Source organism: Siphateles boraxobius, unplaced genomic scaffold, assembly GCF_051911475.1.
Source record: "Siphateles boraxobius isolate OS27281-9 unplaced genomic scaffold, OSU_SipBor_1 12, whole genome shotgun sequence".
Classification (NCBI taxonomy): domain Eukaryota; kingdom Metazoa; phylum Chordata; class Actinopteri; order Cypriniformes; family Leuciscidae; genus Siphateles; species Siphateles boraxobius.
Genome location: NW_027508722.1, coordinates 10000472 through 10021325, shown reverse-complemented (window position 1 = coordinate 10021325; position 20854 = coordinate 10000472). Strand labels below are relative to the sequence as shown.

At 37.7% G+C, this 20854-nt stretch overlaps 1 protein-coding gene across 4 annotated transcripts in view; it reads left to right on the top strand.

Annotated features, from left to right (window-relative positions):
* The window catches only part of taf2 (TAF2 RNA polymerase II, TATA box binding protein (TBP)-associated factor), an 81469-nt gene that overhangs the window by 38695 nt on the left and 21920 nt on the right, over positions 1–20854 (top strand). For 2 of the 4 annotated variants that reach the window (XM_077207332.1, XM_077207327.1), the window contains exons 16-22: positions 347–409; positions 677–929; positions 1772–1912; positions 3587–3697; positions 3896–4089; positions 12627–12766; positions 16084–16153. In XM_077207332.1, coding sequence (XP_077063447.1) covers positions 347–409; positions 677–929; positions 1772–1912; positions 3587–3697; positions 3896–4089; positions 12627–12766; positions 16084–16153 — 972 coding nt within the window. The remainder of the gene's footprint in view (positions 1–346; positions 410–676; positions 930–1771; positions 1913–3586; positions 3698–3895; positions 4090–12626; positions 12767–16083; positions 16154–20854) is intronic. The other 2 variants (XM_077207335.1, XM_077207326.1) reach the window with 1 other exon arrangement.

The window sequence follows — 20854 nt, the reverse complement described above, 5'->3', positions numbered from 1 at the left end:
TGCACTCAGTTCTTAGGAAATAATGATACTTTTACTTCAGTATATTTTTCAGTACTTTTTCCACCCCTGGGTGTCAGATTATTAAAAGCCATGTCAGACTGTGATGTTAAATACAAACCACCGTGGCTGATTTAAGTCATTTTAGACTTTCAGACTGATGGTAAATAAACACTGCCATGGCTTTTTACCTTTGTAATTTGTTCTCTATATATCGTTGTGGGTTTTTTATGACAACATGACTTGTAAAACTTTAGTTATTCATACATCTGAGACATTGATTGTCTGTGCGTTATATTATGGAGATGTGAGAGAGAGATTTTTGATGACTAGTGTTGTTGTCTCTCAGATGTCAGAGCAGGAAGAGCTGCCACAGGGAGCTAGAGAGATCAGCCAATCTCAACAGCATAGGGTGAGGATGAGGAGAGAAGAAGGTTACAACCGCTGTACACAGCACTGTGAGCTCAGGCACTGGTTAAACAGGTTCATATAGAATCTACCTTTTTATCCTTCTGTCATTCTAGCCTCCATTTTTCAAATAATAACCTAAGTCAGAATTTAGGCAATTCCAGGCTGTAGGAAGGTCCTTCAGATTATTTTTAGTCCAAGTCAAAGAGAGCTTGATTAATTTCAGCATCGTACCTGCAACAAACCATATTCCTCTGTTTTGACGTCACAGTGCTGACTCTCCTCTGCTGTGGATCCGAATTGATCCAGACATGTCCATCCTGCGAAAGGTAGAGTTTGAACAGGCTGATTTCATGTGGCAGTACCAACTGCGGTTTGAGAGGGATGTAGTGGCCCAGGAGGAGTCTATTTCAGCGTTGGAAAAATTTCCCACTCCTGCGTCACGACTTGCTCTTACGGATATCCTAGAACAAGACCAGTGCTTTTATAAAGTCCGCATGCAGGCCTGCTTCTGTCTTGCTAAGGTAAAACAAGTACTAAGCAACACAAAAACTTACGGCTGAGATGATGATGACAAACAATGTTTCTTTTACACCTAATGAGCATTAGAAGGATTTCTGAATGATCATGTGACAAAAATGGCCAAGTAACAACTCAGGAATAAATCATATTTTAAAATATATTAAAATGGGAAAGGTATTTAAATTGTAATAATGTTTCACAGTATTACTGTATTTACTCTATTTTTGATTAAATAAATGCAGCCTTTTTGAGCATAGGAGACTTTTTACTGCTAAAAGCAGACTACAGCTGGCAAGTTATATAGACCCTAAATTATCGCATAATGACAATGCGCAAAATACCATCATTTGCTTGTACTACTAGAGATGGTTACACTTTAGTTTAGGGTCCAATTCTCACTATTAACTAGTTGCTTATTAGCATGCATATTACTAGGATATTGGCTGTTTATTAGTAATTATAAAGCACATATTAATACCTTATTTTGCATGACCATATTCTACATACCCAATTTCTACCCAATACCTTAACTTAACGACTACCTTACTAACTATTAATAAGCAGTAATTAGTATTTTACTGAGGCAAAAGTTGTAGTTAATAGTGCCACAAGTTTGTTTATAACTTTAACGTGACAGTAATTGAAAATTTCTAAACCTAAATGTGGCAATTAACAAGTTTACATTACTGTTAAGGTCAGTTAACAGTCAACGTTCCCTTATTAGCACTATATAGTTTCCTTGTGCAGTTGAATTCCCGTGATGTTTTAAATTATAGATTTCAAACAGTACCCATACTGTTTGAAATGTCTTCTGTTTGAAATGAACTGTGTTTATCTTTATTAGATTGCTAATTTCATGATGAGCACCTGGAATGGGCCCCCAGCCATGAAGTCTATCTTTACACGCATGTTCTGCTGCAAAAGCTGCCCAAATATCGTCAAGACCAACAACTTCATTAATTTTCAGACCTACTTCCTGCAAAAGGTAACACGTGATTCTTGTCCTCAACCAAAAGTATCATGGAGAACAGTTGGTCCTTGCGAACCCCGTCATTCATGTCATGGATGAAATATCACTGATGAAGATGAGGAGGCTCTTCCACAGTAAAGATGCTAGAGCGTGGTTCCCAGTGGTACTTCAATGGCTGATAAACATATGTTTTTCTTAATTAGCAATAAGTGTTTAATTATTTTGTGCTAGATAATTATTGCAAGCTCATTCCCTGCCATACAATTTACAAGGGGTGGGTTGAAAATATTGATTTCTCGATTTTACATGAACTTGAACATCATACGAATGTCTCATGTAATCGCGCAATTAGTGTTTCAACCACAAAAAAGGCATCAGTTTAAACCGCTTGCAAACAATGTCATGTAATATAACATTTATCTCAGAAAAGCCATTCCGTGTCCATAGATAGTTAATAGGGATGTGCGATTTTTAAACGATTAATCGATTTTGGCTAACAACGATTATGAAAACAAGATAATCTAGGTAAAACTATTATTTGTGCCACTGCCTCATTCCGTTCAGCGCAGCTTCCTTTCCTCCACAGCGGTGCGCTTTTGTTCCTCCCTAAACTCCCAAACTCAACATCCAAGTCAGCCAAATAAGTGAGTGTTGTAAAATGCAGTTTTGTTGCTAAACTGCGGGACGTGTTTGGTATTAATCAGGGTTATTAAATACACATTAAGCCGCAAAAAATGTGTCGAAGAGCCGCAGAGACACTGTTCCCCAGGTGGCTTTCTGTGTGCCCGCCCTGAGTTGGATAAGCAAATGTGCTTTCCAATGTACCTAAACGCATACACGGACAAAGAAAAATGTTTTCATGTAATTTAAACCATTCAAGCGCAAGAAGACTCTTTTGCTCTTTTCTGTGCTGTGCACACTTCCAAAACGTGCGCACACAAAGCTGCCTCTCATACTGAATAGTGCGCGATACTGAGTTCTCTTCTGCGTCTTTTTGCTCTTTAACATACAAATACACACAAAAATATGTCAAGAAATTCTCGTTAACACAGTCGGTTATGTCTTAAGTGAACATAAATAGTTGACAAAGAAAACTCGTAACAGTATATTGGATCCGTGCAGCTATAAAAGTGACAGCAGCCTAAAGTTCCTGCTGTCGTCTCTATAATAACTTTCATCAAACAACAAAAGACAAAGAGAAAATTAAGTCGCTGTTCTTGACTAAATAACTTTTGTAACTATATTTGTAATGTATATTTTATTTCTAAAGTGCAGTGTTATTTTACATTTGATTACAGTTTCTGAACCCGAAAATCTTAATACATTGTTTATTTCAATTGTATCTTTGTTCAGTTGTATATATTTGTGCGTTAATTATCAGTTAATTATTTTCAAATGTTATTACTGTCCTTTATTTGCATTTCTTCAGTTGTCACATTGCACCACTCACCATTTTTATTCTAACTTTACTGATGTATACAATCACAACTTTGAGTACACTAATGTATATGTATGGTGACCCCTAATCCCATTGTCTCTTGTCTTTGCCACTTGCCTGTTGTCAAAGTTAGTCTTTTTTGCAGTTCACTGTGTGGATTTTTGGTGCTGGTGAAACAAAATCTTCCTCAGCTGTATACTGTATATTGCTAGAATGACACTAAAGAAGACTTGACTATTCTTTTCTTGTAGACTATGCCTGTGGCCATGGCTCTGCTCAGAGATGTTCAGAACCTTTGTCCCAGAGAGGTCCTGAGTTTTATACTGGACCTCATCAAGTACAATGACAACCGGAAAAACAAGGTAATAGAGCAAAGAAAATACATTTGTACAAAGCATATGTGTGAAAGTATGTGAGCATTTTAGTGAAAGGTGTATGGCTAAATGCAAGTGTTCCAATTGAGCTCATGTTTTTTCAATAAATAGCTGTAATTATTGACATAAATAACTTGTCAGCAGAAACATCACACAACAGTTGTAATTGTGTTTTTCCCACTGCAGTTTTCTGATAATTTCTATCGTGCTGAGCTGATTGATGCCCTGACAAATTCACTGACTCCTGCCATCAGCATTAATAATGAGGTGCGCACAGTGGACAACTTGAATGCAGATGTTCGCCTCATCTTGGAGGAAATCACACGCTACCTTAACATGGAAAAGCTGCTGCCAAGCTACCGTAACACCGTAACAGTCAGGTTTGTGTTCCCTTCACATCACCTTGAGGGCCTAAGCGCAGGTTTTCAAACCCTTGTTTGTGACCCTCGGGTTAGGTCCCGAGACTTAAAAAATGGGTCGCCAGGATGATTTAAGGAAAATGGAGTTACATTAAAAATAAAATTAAAATACCCCAAAAAAAATCATAAAATCATAATCTATAGGCCTATAAAAAAGGAATAGATATGCAAAATATATTTGACTTAAATAATTAAAAGATTAACAAAACAAAAGAAAAAACTGCTCCAGTATGCTGCTGAGTTTATTGTGAGTGTACTAGTGCTTTCAATCGATTAAAATAATTAACTAGATTAATCCCCTCAAAAAAAATGTATTAATCGCGATTACGATTTTTATACATTTTACAATGTAATAATTTCATAGTTAATCTCCAAATTAATGTAGAGACAACATAAAGACAGTATATTTTAAGTACTTGTTTAATGGCATCTTTTTATGAATAAAGGCCAGTATCACTGATACTAATACAGTTTCTGATTTCTCAATGAAAATTATTTTCCCCCCGATTTTAAACATTAATTATAGCCATTCAACTTTATTGCGAATCAGCGTAACGCCGGCCAAAGAATGACAGAAAAAAAGGATGCTGCGTTAATTGCGTTAAATATTTTAAACGCGTTAAACTGGAAAAAATGTATCGCACGTTTTAACGAGTTAATGTTGACAGCACTAGAGTGCACACAAATAAAAGTAAACACTTTGCAGTTTCGAATGATGTCCTACTCATACCTGTATGACCAAAATGAGGTAGAAGGTTTTTATGTTTCCTCTGTTCGATCGCACCAGCAACATATTCCAGCATTGCAAACTTGACATCGCAGCCTGTTCATTATCAAAATAAAATAGTAAACCTAACATAAAAAATTACTCTGCTCAGTTTAAGTAGTCAGTAGTACAATTCGTACCATTCAGCGTGAGCACCACTCCACTGTAATGTTTCCAAGCACATTTTTGTGCATTATATTTTCCGTTGATACAGGAATGTGAGTGAAGTTCAAATACATTGTAAATATGGAAAGATTTGGATTCTAATGAAATAGTTTGGGTACGTGAGCCCAACACCGGTTACTTTCAGTTTCGCTTTAAATTATTTAGATTTGGCTTGTTTATAGTTTCTTAAATTTTTTCATTCTTGTTCTGTTGTAAATACCGTTAAATTTAAAGGATTTGTTGTGGAGTGAAGGGACCTAAATTGGCCTATAGCTATTTTTGTAGTGTTTATAATGTTTTTAGTAGGCCTTTCGCTTTATTTACCGGTACCAGTTGGTGGCGCTGTGATTGTGACTCACAACAGTCACATGTGATCATCCTCCTCCACCAAACATGCAGCTAGATATAGTTTGATCTAAATCATTCAATGCATGCACAAGATATTAGACACTACCTGTTGTCCTTTTTCACCATCAATTTATTCCCCTAGTGTGGTGACAAATCAGGTCCTCCCTCGAAATTGGGTCTCTGTTAGGTCCCCAAGCGATCCCTCGGGAAAATTTCAAAATCGCTGGTAGCCATTTGGGCAGGCACTCTTCAGATTTTGGTAGCCCGAAATTAATTTTACTAGCCCAAATAAAAAGAAATTTTCTAATGTAGAAAATTGGTTAGGAGTCAAAACATCAATCAAAAACTTTTTCAAGACACAAATATCAACAAGTGCGCAGCTCCGTTGTTTTAAAGTCTGACAATGCTAAAAGTGTAAATTTTCTGGTGGAATAATTCACATATTGAAGTGTAGCAATAAATAATAATAATAACAATGCCAGGCTTTTTTGAGGCAAGTAAATGCTGCTCTATTTTATGCTGTTTATAGCAGAAATAAATACCTTTATTTATGTAGCGCTTTTTACCATACAGATTTGTTTGATTAAAAAGAGCTTTACAGTGATAGTGTGTTAGCACATGAATTCAAACATTATAATACGCAAAGTAAAGCATTCATGTGAAAGTGGAACTTTAATTTTTATTGTGCATAATGTCCCACATGTCCCACCCCACCGCTTTTTCTCAGGGTCTATATTGTCCCCCACCACTTTGTGAAACATTTTGAGGCACGGATGTACCTAATACAGATAAAAAAAACATCTCCAGTTAACTAGCAGAGCATTCATTTAGTTTGTTATTAAATAAGAGGCAATCTAGCTCTAAAATGTGTTGTTTTCTAAATCAAGCTGTGCGCTCGTTGCCGTGGCTATCAGTTGCATGGATACAGTGTTCTCTTGTGGCTCGCGCAGTCTTCACTCGTTCGCGCACTTCAATCTATTGCCGTTGCGGAGACACTATTGATTCCGGTGAAATCACAAAACAAAATGCACACAAACGTGTCCCTGCTTGATATATACTGTAAACACTGATGGACATATTTGGTTTTGATGAGAAAAAAAAAAAAAACTATACATGTGCAGATTAGAACCCAGAACCTCTGACACGCTTGGCAAAAGGTTTAACCACAAGTTAAACCTAATTAAAGGGGCCATATAATGGTACATGCACTTTCACAAGTTGATTGTACTGAAATGTGTGTTGGCAGTGCCTGTACACAACCATCATATAATGATAAAAATCCATCCAGTGATCCCTGCCTCAAATTGAGCCGTTCGACCGTGTAATGTCACACGAACAGACGCCCCTCCCACGATTGTTGATTGACAGCAGCGTTTCAACACAGACGTGAGCGAGCTGTCAATCAAAGTCCGCGCGGACCGGTGTCATGCCGAAAAGTACGCACTGTCTATGAGCAGAATGGAGTCTAAGCGAAGTGGTGTTCTATTCTTGGGTACAATAAGGAACACCGCAGTCATTTTAATGTTCCTAAATCCGAACCGCTGAAGACGCAGTGGCTAAGTTTGTTTTCAAAGGGAATATTCCCCACGATCAACGTAAATGCTTTTATGTTTGCGCGAATCATTTCACACACCAGACTGCTTTATAAACGAGGAGGGTCAGTATAAAGCTGGTTCCCTTTCGTCCTGGGAACTCCGACGTGCCGTCGGGGAGTTCCCTGACGAATTGGGATCACGCTAGGGAGCCAATTGCCTTCGAGAGAATTAAAAACGAGCCAATAGACATTGGCATGCAAGATTTGCATTCCGCGACCCGCCTACCAGCGCGGGTATAAAAGGCGGAAGTAAACATTGCCCAATGCTTTTTGCTTCAGAGCCATCCAGTGTGTCTCTGTTACTCCTTTTCCACCAAAGCATTTTGAGAGCCGGTTCGGAGCCGGTGCCTACTCGCGAACCGGTTCTTTGTGTTTCGACAGCCAAAGAACCGGTTCTCGGCCAGGAAAACTGGTTCCAAAGCGGCACCAACTCTTTGCTGGACTAGAACCAGAGAACCGTTCTTTTACCACCGTGTCATGCTTACGGCGGGGCTGGAGGCCGGTTTAGATGTGTCCTAAACATATTTTATGACCGCAAAGCCAGGAGAAACATTTGCAGAAACACGATGTAGTCCACCATTGTAATTATTATGCTTGAAGTTGGCGCAAGCGTTTCTAGCTTTTTTTAAATTTTATTTTTTTATTTAAAACATTATGTAAGCAAAGAAGAAAACAGTCAAAATATAGAACAAATAAACGGAAAGAAAAAAAGACACAAGACAGAGGTACATAACTAATCAGAAATGATTACATATCAAAGGAAAAGATTAAAAGACTTACTTATTTCAATTGTTTTTAAAGCCTTCATGTTACACAAGTTAGAGATAATCCCAAAATAATGTACTTGCTAGCGTTTCTGTATGGCGACGTACACAGTGACGTAACGACGTCGTTCGCTGGGCGCTCTAGTCAGTGGGAAAACAAACATGTTCTGAGAAGGTTCGCAAGTTGAACCAACTCCGAACTAACTTTGAACCAGCACCAGTTCCGAACCAGTTCTTTTTTGGTGGAAAAGGGGTAATTGTGATCTGCTGTGTAACGAAGAGTGAGTTAAACTTACGAGTCCTCTTTTAAGAAGAAAAGATCCTCTTGTGCTTGTGTGACGGCGCGTTAGTGGCCATCGCTTCCTACTGCTGGCCGTTTTCCTCTCTGAAGAAAACAGAGTCGTTTTAACGGCTGGTTTTGGGTGAGTGCAGCACACGGGCTTGCAGTTTCCCTGTTGTGTCTGCCGCGGTGGTCCCTCTGTGCCTCGGCGTGTGAAAGAGCTTTTATCTAGATGATTTCTAGGTGAAAGAGCTTTTTTCTTTCACGGCTAGATGATTGGTGTCTCGGAGCGGGTCGTGCTGCTGCCCCGCGGCCCGCTCCGGTCTCTTTCTTCCCGAAAGTGCATGAGGAGTTGAGGAACTCTTGGCTGGCCCCTCTGGCGACCAGACGTAGGCAACCTCGCTCCTCCTCCCTCACCACTCTCGATGGCAGGGCGGCGCACAGGTACGAGGGAATCCCCCCAGTGGAGTGATCAGTAGCGATGCAGCTGTGTCCTAAGACCGCTTCCTCCTGGCGGGGTGCCCCTTCACTCCCCTCCCGCGCCTGTCGGTTTTCCTCTGGTCTGACCAGGGATGCCTACATGGCGTGTGGAGACGCCGCTTCCGCCCTGCATTCTATGGCGTTGCTGCAGGTCCACCAGGCCAAGATACTCCATGACATGCAGGGGGGTGGTCCAGGAGCGCCACCTTTGGCTTTCCCTTGCGGATATGCAGGAAGCGGAGAAGAACAAACTTCTCAACTTCCCCATATCCCAAGGGGGCCTCTTCGGCGACGCGGTGGAGAGCTTCGCCCAAGAGTTCTCCACCGCCCAGAAGCAGTCGGAGGCGATACGGCATGTCCTGCACAGGAGACGGACTGCTGCTGGTCCGTCCTCTGGTCCTTCTACGGCCGCTCCTCCTCCGGGGCAGCAGTCTACCCCTGGGGGACGAAGGTCTGGTCGTAAGGGAAGTTACGTGCAGAGGATCCCGTGCAGAGGATCTCTCAGACGCCTCCGGCCCCTTCCCGCAAGAAGAAGACCGTAAAGCGTTACTGAGATGGGCGACCTGGAGAGGAACTTGGTTGCTGCTCCCAGGGAGGGTGCCCCTGCACACCTGGTGTCAAGCGCACCCAGACCCTGCTCTCGGTCGCTCCAACGCCACCAGTGCCGGGTCCCTGTCTTCCACCTCGCTGCCACTCCGCGGGTACGCCGGTGGTTCGGGTGGGTTCGTTGGGACGGTATCTGGAAGCCTGGCTAGCGCTTCCGGGTCCGTCCCGATGGTTCATCCGCACCATTCGGTTCGGCTATGCAATTCAGCTTGCACGCCGGCCTCCCAAGTTCAGGGGCGTCCACCCATGTGCAGTTGGCGGACGCCCCTGTCTTGAGGAAGGAGATCGATGACCTGCTGGCGAAGAACGCGATAGAGCCGGTCCCTCCTGCCGAGATGAGGTCTGGGTTTTACAGCCCCTACTTCATTGTACCCAAGAAAGGCGGTGGGTTACGGCCAATCCTGGACCTGCGTCTTTTGAATCGGGCCCTGCACAAACTCCCGTTCAAAATGCTCACGCAGAAGTGCATTTTCGAAGTCATCTATCCCCAGGATTGGTTTTCAGCGATCGACCTGAAGGACGCGTACTTTCACGTCTCGATTCTTCCTCAACACAGACCATTTCTACGGTTTGCTTTCGAGGGTCGAGCGTATCAGTACAAAGTCCTACCCTTCGGGCTGGCCCTGTCGCCTCATGTCTTTATGAAAGTCGCGGAGGCGGCCATTTTATCCCATGAGAGAACAGGGCGTTCTCTCCCTGCATTCTCAACTATCTCGACGACTGGCTCATTTTAGCTCACTCGTGAGATGTGTTGTGCAATCACAGGGACATGGTGCTTCGGCACCTCAGCCGGTTGGGGCTTCAGGTCAACTGGGACAAGAGCAAACTCTGCCCCGTGCAGAGGATCTCTTATATCAGTATGGAGCTGGACTCGGTCGCCCAGACGGCGCGCCTCACGGAGGAACGAATCCAGTCAGTGCTCACCTGCCTCAGGTCTTTTCGAGGCAGGACAGCGGTTCCACTGAAACATTTTCAGAGGCTCCTGGGACATATGGCAGCCGCGGTAACGCCGCTCAGCCTGTTACATATGAGACCGCTTCAGCGCTGGCTTCACAGTCAAAGTGACCCCGTACTGTCACCAAACCTTCTCCCCGTGGTTGGATTTTTTGCCGCTTTGACATTTCTTATCATATGTACGCTGATGACACACAGATCTATCTACCTCTCAAGTCGGGAACGAACAGTCCCTCAAGCTTTTGTTGGACTGTCTGAATGAGCTAAAAATTTGGCTGTCTAAAAACTTTCTCCAGCTTAATGAAAAAAAATATGAAATTACAATATTTGGTCCACAAAATTGCAAAGAGAAGATAGCCAATATCCTTGCTCCATTAGAAATGACGGTAAAAGATAGTGTGATAAATCTTGGCGTAATAGTCGACTCATCGCTTAGCCTTGACAAACAGATAAACTCTGTTGTAAAGAGCAGCTTTTATCAGCTTAGAGTGATTTCTAAGATAAAACCCCTTCTCACTTTTAAAGATCTGGAGGTCGTCGTTCACGCTTTCATTACATCAAGACTAGACTATTGCAACTCTCTCTATGTAGGGATCTGCCAACGTCAACTGCGCCGTCTACAGCTGGTGCAAAATGCCGCAGCCAGGCTTCTAACTGGCACTAAAAAAAGGGACCACATTACTCCAGTACTACTTTGTCTTCATTGGCTACTGGTTCACTACAGGATTGAGTATAAGATTTTATTAATGGTTTTTAAAGCTATACATAACATGTCCCCAAACTACATTGTTGACCTTTTAGGAGCGTACAAATCAGGCAGGACACTAAGATCAACAAATCAACTTTTGCTGACAGTCCCTTACTCCTAAAAGAAGACAAAGGGTGACCGAGCCTTCTCAGTTGCGGCCCCCAAGCTGTGGAACAGTCTTTCCGCTCATATCCGGCTAGCTCACACAATAGAAAGTTTTAAGTCCAAATTGAAAACGTATCTTTTTAACTTAGCTTTTAGTTAAGTACATTGTATAGTTTAGATAAAATTTAGTCACTTTTAGTTTTTATTATTTTAAATCCTTTCTACACTGCCCTCACTATATTGTTATATGAGGGAGTATGTCTAAGAGTGTATGGTCTACTCTCATACATGTTTTTATACAGGAATGTCTTACTGTTTTGAGTTAACTGTTAAGCACTTTGGGCAACAACGTTGCTATTATATGTGCTATATAAATAAATCAAAGTTGAAGTTGAATGCCGCGTTGAACTTGAGATTTGAGAAGCAGTCGTCAATAAAATGACGTGTTTGTGGGTTTGTCAAGTTGTTCAATGTGGCGGACAACGTACAACATAGACGGGCATTATGCAAATGTATCTTCTATTGACATAGAACGTAGAACCATAAAGCAGTAGGATTCGAAACAAAAACGACTCGTAAAGGCAGTTTAGAGTCGATTCCTTCTTTTAGGAGACAATAACTTTATTTATCGTGCACTTTCGACTTCACAACTTTGCAGAACATTTACATTCACAAATGGCTATATTACCCACTGCATGAAAGGTAATATTCGAAATCTATAAGGTCTATAAAATCTTTAAATTTAAAACAAAATATCAGTTACTTTTTAAAACGGGTAATGCAAGTTTCTTTGTTTTCCCATTTATTGACTCATGTTGACATGTGCGCTGTGTAAACATGATGGTTATTATAATTCTAGACCAAATGTGAGCATGCATTCATTCATCTCACTTGCACAAAAACAGATTCAGTATTCTTCAAAATGAATAAAAACCGTGAAATGCAAACTCAGATTATTACGCAAACCTGCACTAAATAATTGTTTAAAAACACAAATATACTTTATAAAGTACTTTATATATTTAATCTCACTTTATTAACCAATGTTTTTGCTGCTGACCTTCGTTGATCCAAATCAGCCACACTTTTAAGCAAAAATTACTTTAGTTAAACAATGACATTTGTTTGTTTCTTTTTTTTATTGATGAACGAAGAGTGGTGAACCTATTGATTATTCATTTATTATTATTACTCCAAATCAACCACTGACTTTCTTACTGTGTCCCTATTTTGTGATTTATATAATCAGATTTTAAGTGATTTAAACAACAGACCAATGACAGACAGCGTGTGTCTGCCAAAAAGAAACCTGAAATAATCCTAATCCACACTTTCAGTGTTTCAGCCCTGATAATCTTTTGGAGAACAATATTTGTGATGTTTGTATGTTTGACCTTATAAACCTGGAGTCTTTGAAATTGACGAAATGAAAAACAAATCAAACGTATATTTCAGCTTTTTCAAAATAGCCACCCTTTGCCTAGATTCAATCTCTGCATAATCTGGGCACTCTCTCAACCACATTCTGGAGATACAGAAGTTTTAATCTGTGCTGGCCGATTGTCTATTGAATAATCCATCAATAATAATGTGTAGGCACTTTTAGAAGCTTTTAGATATTTAGTTCAGACTTTTTCCACCTCCACTTATTTGCATCTATTTTTTTATTGTTATAATTCTGACTGTAGTTGCTTACGGGCCATTCGCATGCTACAGAGGAACGGCCACATCCCCAGTGACCCCAGCCTGTTCAAGGCCTACGCTGAGTATGGCCACTTTGTGGATGTGAGGATTGCAGCACTGGAGGCTGTAATAGACTATACAAGAGGTACACACTCTTTTGTTTAACCACTCATTCTCTTTCCACGCTTCTCTTTCTTTTTTCTTGTTATGAAAACTGGGATCATTTAGTTGGTCTGGAATTACTTAGTCTTTTTTTAAAGTCTGCATTGTGGAGGCTGTATAGCAACTGTTCTTTCCACATAGTAGGTCTCATTGTCCATGAAATTGAACCCAACTTCATTTTCATCAGCAGTAAATATACCTTTGTCGAATGCAAGGAACTATTAAAGCTTATATGTGAAACCTTGAAAGCATGTTTATTTGTCTTAGTTTTGTATAGTTAGTGACAAATTGCCAGTTAAAGTTGTTTGTGGAAAATGGTGTTGAAAAGCCAACCATGATTGTTTCCAGTAAAGCCATAGAAATTAAAATAAATAAATATTAAAAATCTGTGATGAATATATTTTTTGTTATTATCATTTTTTACTGTCACTTTTACATCTTTTCCAACTTACAAATGATTTACTGTAAACAAGTATCTAAAACAGAAATCCCTTACCACAATAACAAGGGTAACAGACTTCTACAGAAAGACTGGTTGCCCACTGAAGCTAAACAGGGTTGAACCTGGTCAGTACCTAGATGGGAGACCTCCAGGGAAAACCATGTTGCTGCTGGAGTAGGTGTTAGTGAGGCCAGCAGGGGGTGCTCACCCTGTGGTCTGTGTGGGTCCTAACACCCCAGAATAAGGACGGGATGCTATACTGTCAAAAAGCACCTTCATTCGAATGAGACGTTAAACTGAGGTCCTGACTCTCTGGGGTCATTAAAAATCCCAGTATGTCCTTCGAATAAAAAGAGTTGGGGTTTTTCTCTGGCATGGTGGCCAAATTTGTCCATGTCCATCATCATGGCCTCCTAATCACCCCCATATACTAATTGGGTTCATCACCCTGTCTCCTCTCCACCAATAAACTGGTGTGTGGTGGGCATTCTGGCACAATATGGCTGCTGTCGCATCATCCAGGTGGGAGGGATGCTGCACATTGGTGGTGGTTGAGGAAATTTCCCCTAAAAATGTTAAGTGCTTTGAATGCCAAAAAAAGTGCTATATAAAATGTAACTTATTATTATTATTACATTGACAGAATTCTCACATAAAAAAGGGTAAATTTTTCTTCTCTTCAGAAGAAGCTAAGATTCTTTCTCTTCAAATTATCTTCAGAATCAACAAAAAATACCACAAAAAAAGAGAAAAAAATATATATACAGAGGAGGGGGATGAACTCCCAGCCATAAAGAATGTAAAAAAAAAAAACCATACATGCATACATACATACATACATACATACATTCGTATAATGTATGTGATAATTGAACCAAAATGTATTTGGTTCAATTGGAGATATACCTTATATATTCAATCCATTTATCTTTCTGAAACTGCACACAAAATGTAATTTTATCCATGGTACATCTTTTTTTTTTTTTTACTTCAATCCAATCCTGTATTAGTGGAGGTTATCTAGTTATAGCTTTCTTGCTTGATGCAAGGAGCATACTACACATGTATTTGCTTCTACTTTCCCAGGAAACCATTGAGATCTTGCTAGGTAGAGTACCTCAAATCTGAAATTTGAAGTGCCTAGAACCTTTTCTAAAACAGTGTGGATGTATTCCCCAAAAGATTGTGATATAAAAAACTGGATGACTAGTAATTTCCTACTACTTAATTCTGAAAAAAACAGAGATTCTAATTATTGGACAAAAAACTTCCTCACATACTAACCTAGAATACTGTCTAACACTTGATGGCTGCTCTGTCAAGTCTTCGTCGTCGGTTAGGAACCTTGGGTGTGCTCTTTGATACCAACCTTTAATTTAAAGGTCACGTGTCTAGTATCTGTAAAACCAAATTTTTCCATCTTAAAAATATATCTAAATTACGTCATATGCTCTCAATGACAAATGCGGAACAGTTAGTTCATGCGTTCATGACATCAAAGCTAGATTATTGTAGTGCTATTATGGGTGGTTGCCATGCACGCTTAATAAATAAACAAATCAAGTCACCTTCATTTATATAGCGCTTTTAAGAATATGGACTGTTTCAAAGCAGCTTTACAGTGATAATAGGGAATTAAACTAACAAAGATTGTTTTGGCTTTACAGTAGCTCTAGAATAAAGTTATTGTCTAGCTAAAGTTAGTTTTAATTGATTCACTTCTGTCGCAACGATCATTAGTTATTAACTTAAGGGCCGCTAACACGACACCGTTCTAACAGAAAACCTTTCATGCTATCCGACGTCTCATTTGCATTAAACAGTGCCTGGTGGCTCTGAGAATTTTTTTTTCCCAACTACAGCTGGTCCAAAACGCAGCTGCTAGAGTTCTTACCAGAACCAGGAAGTATGATCATATTAGCTCGGCTCTGTCAACACTGCATTGGCTCCCTATTAAACATCGTATACATTTTAAAATATTGATGATTACTTATAAAGCACTAAATGGTTTAGCTCCCCAGTACTTGAGTGAGCTCTTAACGCATTATAGTCCTTCACGTCTATTGCTATCTCAAAATTCCAGCCAGTTGATAATAGTTCATACCGCTGCTGGCGGTAGATCCTTTTCCTATTTAGCACAAAAACTTTGGAACAATCATTGTCCGGGAAGCAGACGCACTCTGTCAGTTCAAATCTAGATTAAAAACACATCTCTTTGACCTAGCATACACATAACCCATTATAGACTTCTATAATTCAATGTTAGGCTGCCTAGGTTCGGTCAGCCGGAACTTGGAACACTTCCCATAAATCCTGATGTTGCCAATTTTTAGCATCAAGAGAACCACAGTGCATCCAACATCTTGAGTTACCTACAAAATGATCTGTTTTCAGAGTTTAAAAAAAAAAGAAGTATTCCTCCAGCAAAATTCCCTCCAGCCAACTTTGAAATAATCTACTCTATTGGTTGAGCATTGTAGGCCAAGGTATTTTGATGATTGAATCATGTGGATCTTCATCAGACTGTTAAAAATAGTCTTTTCATCATCAGACAGATAAAAATGTTTAAATTAGAGCTATCTATAGAAGTCCTTTGAATTTAAACCAATTTTTTCTTTAAGAGATTGAAAATCTAACAAAAAGGCCCTTCTCTGACCATTTTTTGAAGTGCGAGAGCTGAATATATTAGTTGTCAAGACAAATATTCCTCTTCCTATACTCTGAAATATGAGGTGAACATAAGCTTCATTAATTGAACTCTGCTACTATTCCTAGGTGACTTGATTGTGTGGCCGGTGAAGGAGAGCTTTATAGTTTGTCATCTTGTAAGACGTGCATTTTATGTTCTGTATTGTCAGTTGATAGGAGTTCCAGTGAACTGCAGTGGCTTCTGGATCTGGTACAGAATGACCCAGTCCATTACATAAGGTCAGTAATGATCTGTGTCTTTCACAGTTTTTTTTTTAAATTTATTTTTTACACCTGACCACTGCAAAAATAGCCGTTCCATTTACTATTTATATGTATGCGTTTGAGTAAAATTAACATTTTTGTATTGTTCTATGATCTATTGACAACATTTCTTCTTCCACATTTCAAGTAAAAAGTATTATCATTTAGTGCATTTATTTGCAGAAAATGACAGCTGGTCAAAATAACAAAAATATGTAATTTGTTTAGACCTTGAATAACGCAAAGAAAACAAGTTTATGTTCATTTTTAAACAACACTATACTAAGGTTTTAACTTGGGAAGATTTTAGAAACCAATATTTGGTGGAAAAACCCTGATACTTCTAATCCCAGGTCTCATGCGTCTTGGCATGCTGGATTGATAAACAATATATCAACTTATCGCACGATATATGGACATGACCGCAATCCACTGTTCCAGTGCAAAAATAAACATGACAGCACAAAATGGTGCGCACTCACAGCTAGTGTTAAGGCCATTTCGCACAGGATGCGGCAGTCACAAGTGTCTAGTTCATTTTCACAGAGAACAGTTTTGCATTTCACTGCGCTGTTCTTCCATTGTATTTGAGTGTAAACGTGCTCTATACAGACGTGTTTGACCTTTGCGCTCACATCTTTTGCTGCATCTCATGCATGATGCGGCGGCATTGTAAACGCACAGTGCTCAAGTTTAAAGAACTTTTAAAGACCCCCTGTGGTGAAAATCACGTATTTTACCATTCTTATACATTGAATTGTGGACAAGCCTGTATAATTAAGTTGGCTTGGAAAAGCCAACTTACTGATATTGTATTTAAACTTAAGTTGGCTTGTGAGAGCCAACTTACTGAAATCCTATTTAAACTTATTAAGTTGGCTTGTGAGAGCCAACTTACTGAAATCCTATTTAAACTTATTATTAGTGGTGCTTGCCAAAGGCAAGGCATCACTAGTTTTATTCTCCATACTTATTATTATTAGTGGTGCTTGCCAAAGGCAAGGCATCACTAGTGTTCTTCTCCATACTTATTATTAGTGGTGCTTGCCAAAGGCAAGGCATCTCTATTGTTCTTCTGTATACTTATTATTAGTGGTGCTTGCCAAAGGCAAGGCATCACTAGTGTTCTTCTGTATACTTATTATTAGTGGTGCTTGCCAAAGGCAAGGCATCACTAGTGTTCTTCTCCATACTTATTAGTGGTGCTTGCCAAAGGCAAGGCATCACTAGTGTTCTTCTCCATACTTAAGTTGGTTTGTGAGAGCCAACTTACTGAAATCCTATTTAAACGTATTAAGTTGGCTTGTGAGAGCCAACTTACTGAAATCATATTTAAACTTATGAAGTTGGCTTGTGAAAGCTTCTTTTTCTTCTTTCTTCTTTTTCTTCTTTTTCTTAACCAAAATTTTCTGACTCTAACTCCTCCTAGAGTTTTAACTCTACAAACTCCAAACTCGGGTCAGACCTTCAGACTGTTCTGACTCGAGTTGCTATATCTTTTCAGACTGATTTGACTTTCAGTTTTCTTAAAAATTAATATTAAAAACCATAAAAATCCCATTGACTTTTATTGCAACAGTTCAAATTGAGCCAAGGCTACGGTGGCCCAGTAGTGTACAACACAAAAACTCAAATCTAAACTCCCTGAAGCCCTAGATTCAATTAAACAACCATTCTATATGTACTAATGAACTTATCTATCTATCTATCTATCTATCTATCTATCTATCTATCTATCTATCTATCTATCTAATAATCTTTCTTTCTTTCTAACTAATCTTTTTTCTTTCTAACTAATCTATCTTTCTTTCTAACTAATTTTTCTTTCTTTCTTTCTTTCTTTTTTTCTTTCTTTCTACTTAATCTATCTTTCTTTCTAACTAATCTTTCTTTCTAACTAATCTTTCTTTCTAACTAATCCATCTTTCTTTCTTTATTTCTAACTAATCCATCTTTCTTTCTTTCTTTCTTTTTTTCTTTCTTTCTACTTAATCTATCTTTCTTTCTAACTAAACTTTCTTTCTAACTAATCTTTCTTTCTAACTAATCCATCTTTCTTTCTTTCTAACTAATCTTTCTTTCTAACTAATATTTCTTTTTTCTAACAAATCCATCTTTCTTTCTAACTAATCTTTATTTCTTTTTAACTTATCTATCTATCTATCTTTCTAACTAATCTTTCTTTCCTTCTAACCAATCTATCTTTCTTTCTTTCTAACTAATCTATCTTTTTTACTAATCTCTTTCTTTCTTTCTAACTAATCTTTCTTTCTTTCTTTCTACTTTATCTATCTTTCTTTCTAACTAATCTATCTTTCTTTCTAACTAATCTATCTTTCCCTTTCTTTCTTTCTAACTTATCTATCTTCCTTTCTTTCTAACTAATCTTTCTTTCTTTCTAACTAATCATCTTTCTTTCTTTCTTTCTAACTAATCCATCTTTCTTTCTTTCTTTCTAACTAATCCATCTTTCTTTCTAACTAATCTATCTATCTCTCTTTCTAACTAATCTAGGCAAGGCAAGTTTATTTTTATATAGCACATTTCATACACAATGGTAATTCAAAGTGCTTTACATAGAAGAAATTAAAATAATCAAAAGAAATCAGAATAATTAAAACAGTTTAAAATAAAAGATAAAATACAGAAATAATCAAATGAAATCAGAATAATTAAAACATAAAATAAAATACAGTGCAAACAGTCGGACGAACAGTGGCACAGTGCTCATTCAGTAAATGCACAGCTAAACAGATGTGTTTTGAGTCTGGATTTGAATGTGACTACTGTAGGAGCACATCTGATCTCTTCTGGAAGCTGGTTCCAGCTGCGGCTGGCATAGTAGCTAAAAGCAGACTCGCCATGCTTAGAAAGATCTATCATTTAGAATCACTTAGAATCTATCTATCATTCTTTCTTTTTCTTTCTTTCTTTCTAACTAATCTTTCTTTCTTACTAATCCATCTTTCTTTCTAACTAATCTATCTATCTTTCTAACTAATCTTTCTTTTTTGTAACAAATCCATCTTTCTTTCTAACTAATCTTTCTTTCTTTCTAACTAATCTTTCTTTCTTTTTAACTAATCTATCTATCTTTCTAACTAATCTTTCTTTCTAACCAATCTTTCTTTTTCTAACTAATCTATCTTTCTTTCTAACCAATCTATCTTTCTTTCTTTCTAACTAATCTATCTTTCTAACTAATCTATCTTTCTTTCTAACTTATCTATATTTCTTACTAATCTTTTTCTTTCTTTCTTTCTAAATAATCTATCTATCTTTCTAACTAATCTATCTTTCTTTCTAACTAATCCATCTTTCTTTATTTCTAACTAATCCATCTTTCTAAATAATCTTTCTTACTTTCTAACTAATATTTCTTTCTTTCTAACTAATCTTTTTCTCCTTTCTTTCTTTCTTTTGAAATAATCTTTAATTCATTCTAAATAATCATTTTGTTCAACTAATCTTTTTTCTATCTAACTAATCTATCTTTCTTTTTTCTAACTTATCTTTCTTTCTAACTAATTTTCTTTCTTTCTAACTAATCTTTCTTTCTTTCTAACTAATCTTTCTTCCTTTCTAACTAATCTTTCTTTCTTTCTAACTAATCCATCTTTCTTTCTTTCTAACTAATCCATCTTTCTTTCTAACTAATCCTTCTTTCTTTCTAACTAATCCATCTTTCTTTCTAACTAATCCATCTTTCTTTCTTTCTAACTAATCCATCTTTCTTTCTTTCTAACTAATCCATCTTTCTTTCTTTCTAACTAATCCAGCTTTCTTTCTTTCTAACTACTCCATCTTTCTTTCTTTCTAACTAATCCATCTTTCTTTCTTTCTAACTAATCCATCTTTCTTTCTTTCTAACTAATCCTTCTTTCTTTCTAACTAATCCAGCTTTCTTTCTTTCTAACTACTCCATCTTTCTTTCTTTCTAACTAATCCATCTTTCTTTCTATTTGATCTTTATTTCTTTCTTTCAAACTAATCTTTCTTTCTTTCTAACTAATCCTTCTTTCTTTGTAACTAATCCAGCTTTCTTTCTTTGTAACTAATCCATCTTTCTTTATTTCTAACTAATCCATCTTTCTTTCTAACTAATCCTTCTTTCTTTCTTTCTACCTAGTCTTTCTTTCTTTCTACCTAGTCTTCTCTTTCTTTCTAACTAATCTATTTATCTTTTTTCTTTCTTTCTATCTTTCTTTCTAACTAATCTATCTTCTTTCTTTTTTCTTTCCAACTAAACGTTCTTTGTTTCTAACTATTCTTTCTTCTTCTTTCTTTCTTTCTTTCTAACTAACTAATCTCTTTCTTTCTAACTAATCTATCTTTCTTTCTAACTAATCTTTATTTCTAATTTACCTTTCTTTCTTTTTTTCTAATTAATTTCTCTTTCTAACTAATTTTTCTATCTTTCTAACTAATATTTATTTCTTTCTAACTAATCTCTCCTTTCTACCTAATCTTTCTTTCTAACTAATATTTCTTTCTTTCTAACTAATCTTTCCTTCTTTCTACCTAATCTTTCTATTTTTTCTACCTCATCTTTTTTTCTTTCATCCTTACTAATCTTTCTTTCTACTTTATTTCTTCTTTCTAATCTTTCTTTTTTTCTAATTTATCTTTCTTATCTTTCCTCTGTCTAATCTTTCTTTTTTCTAACAAATCTGTCTT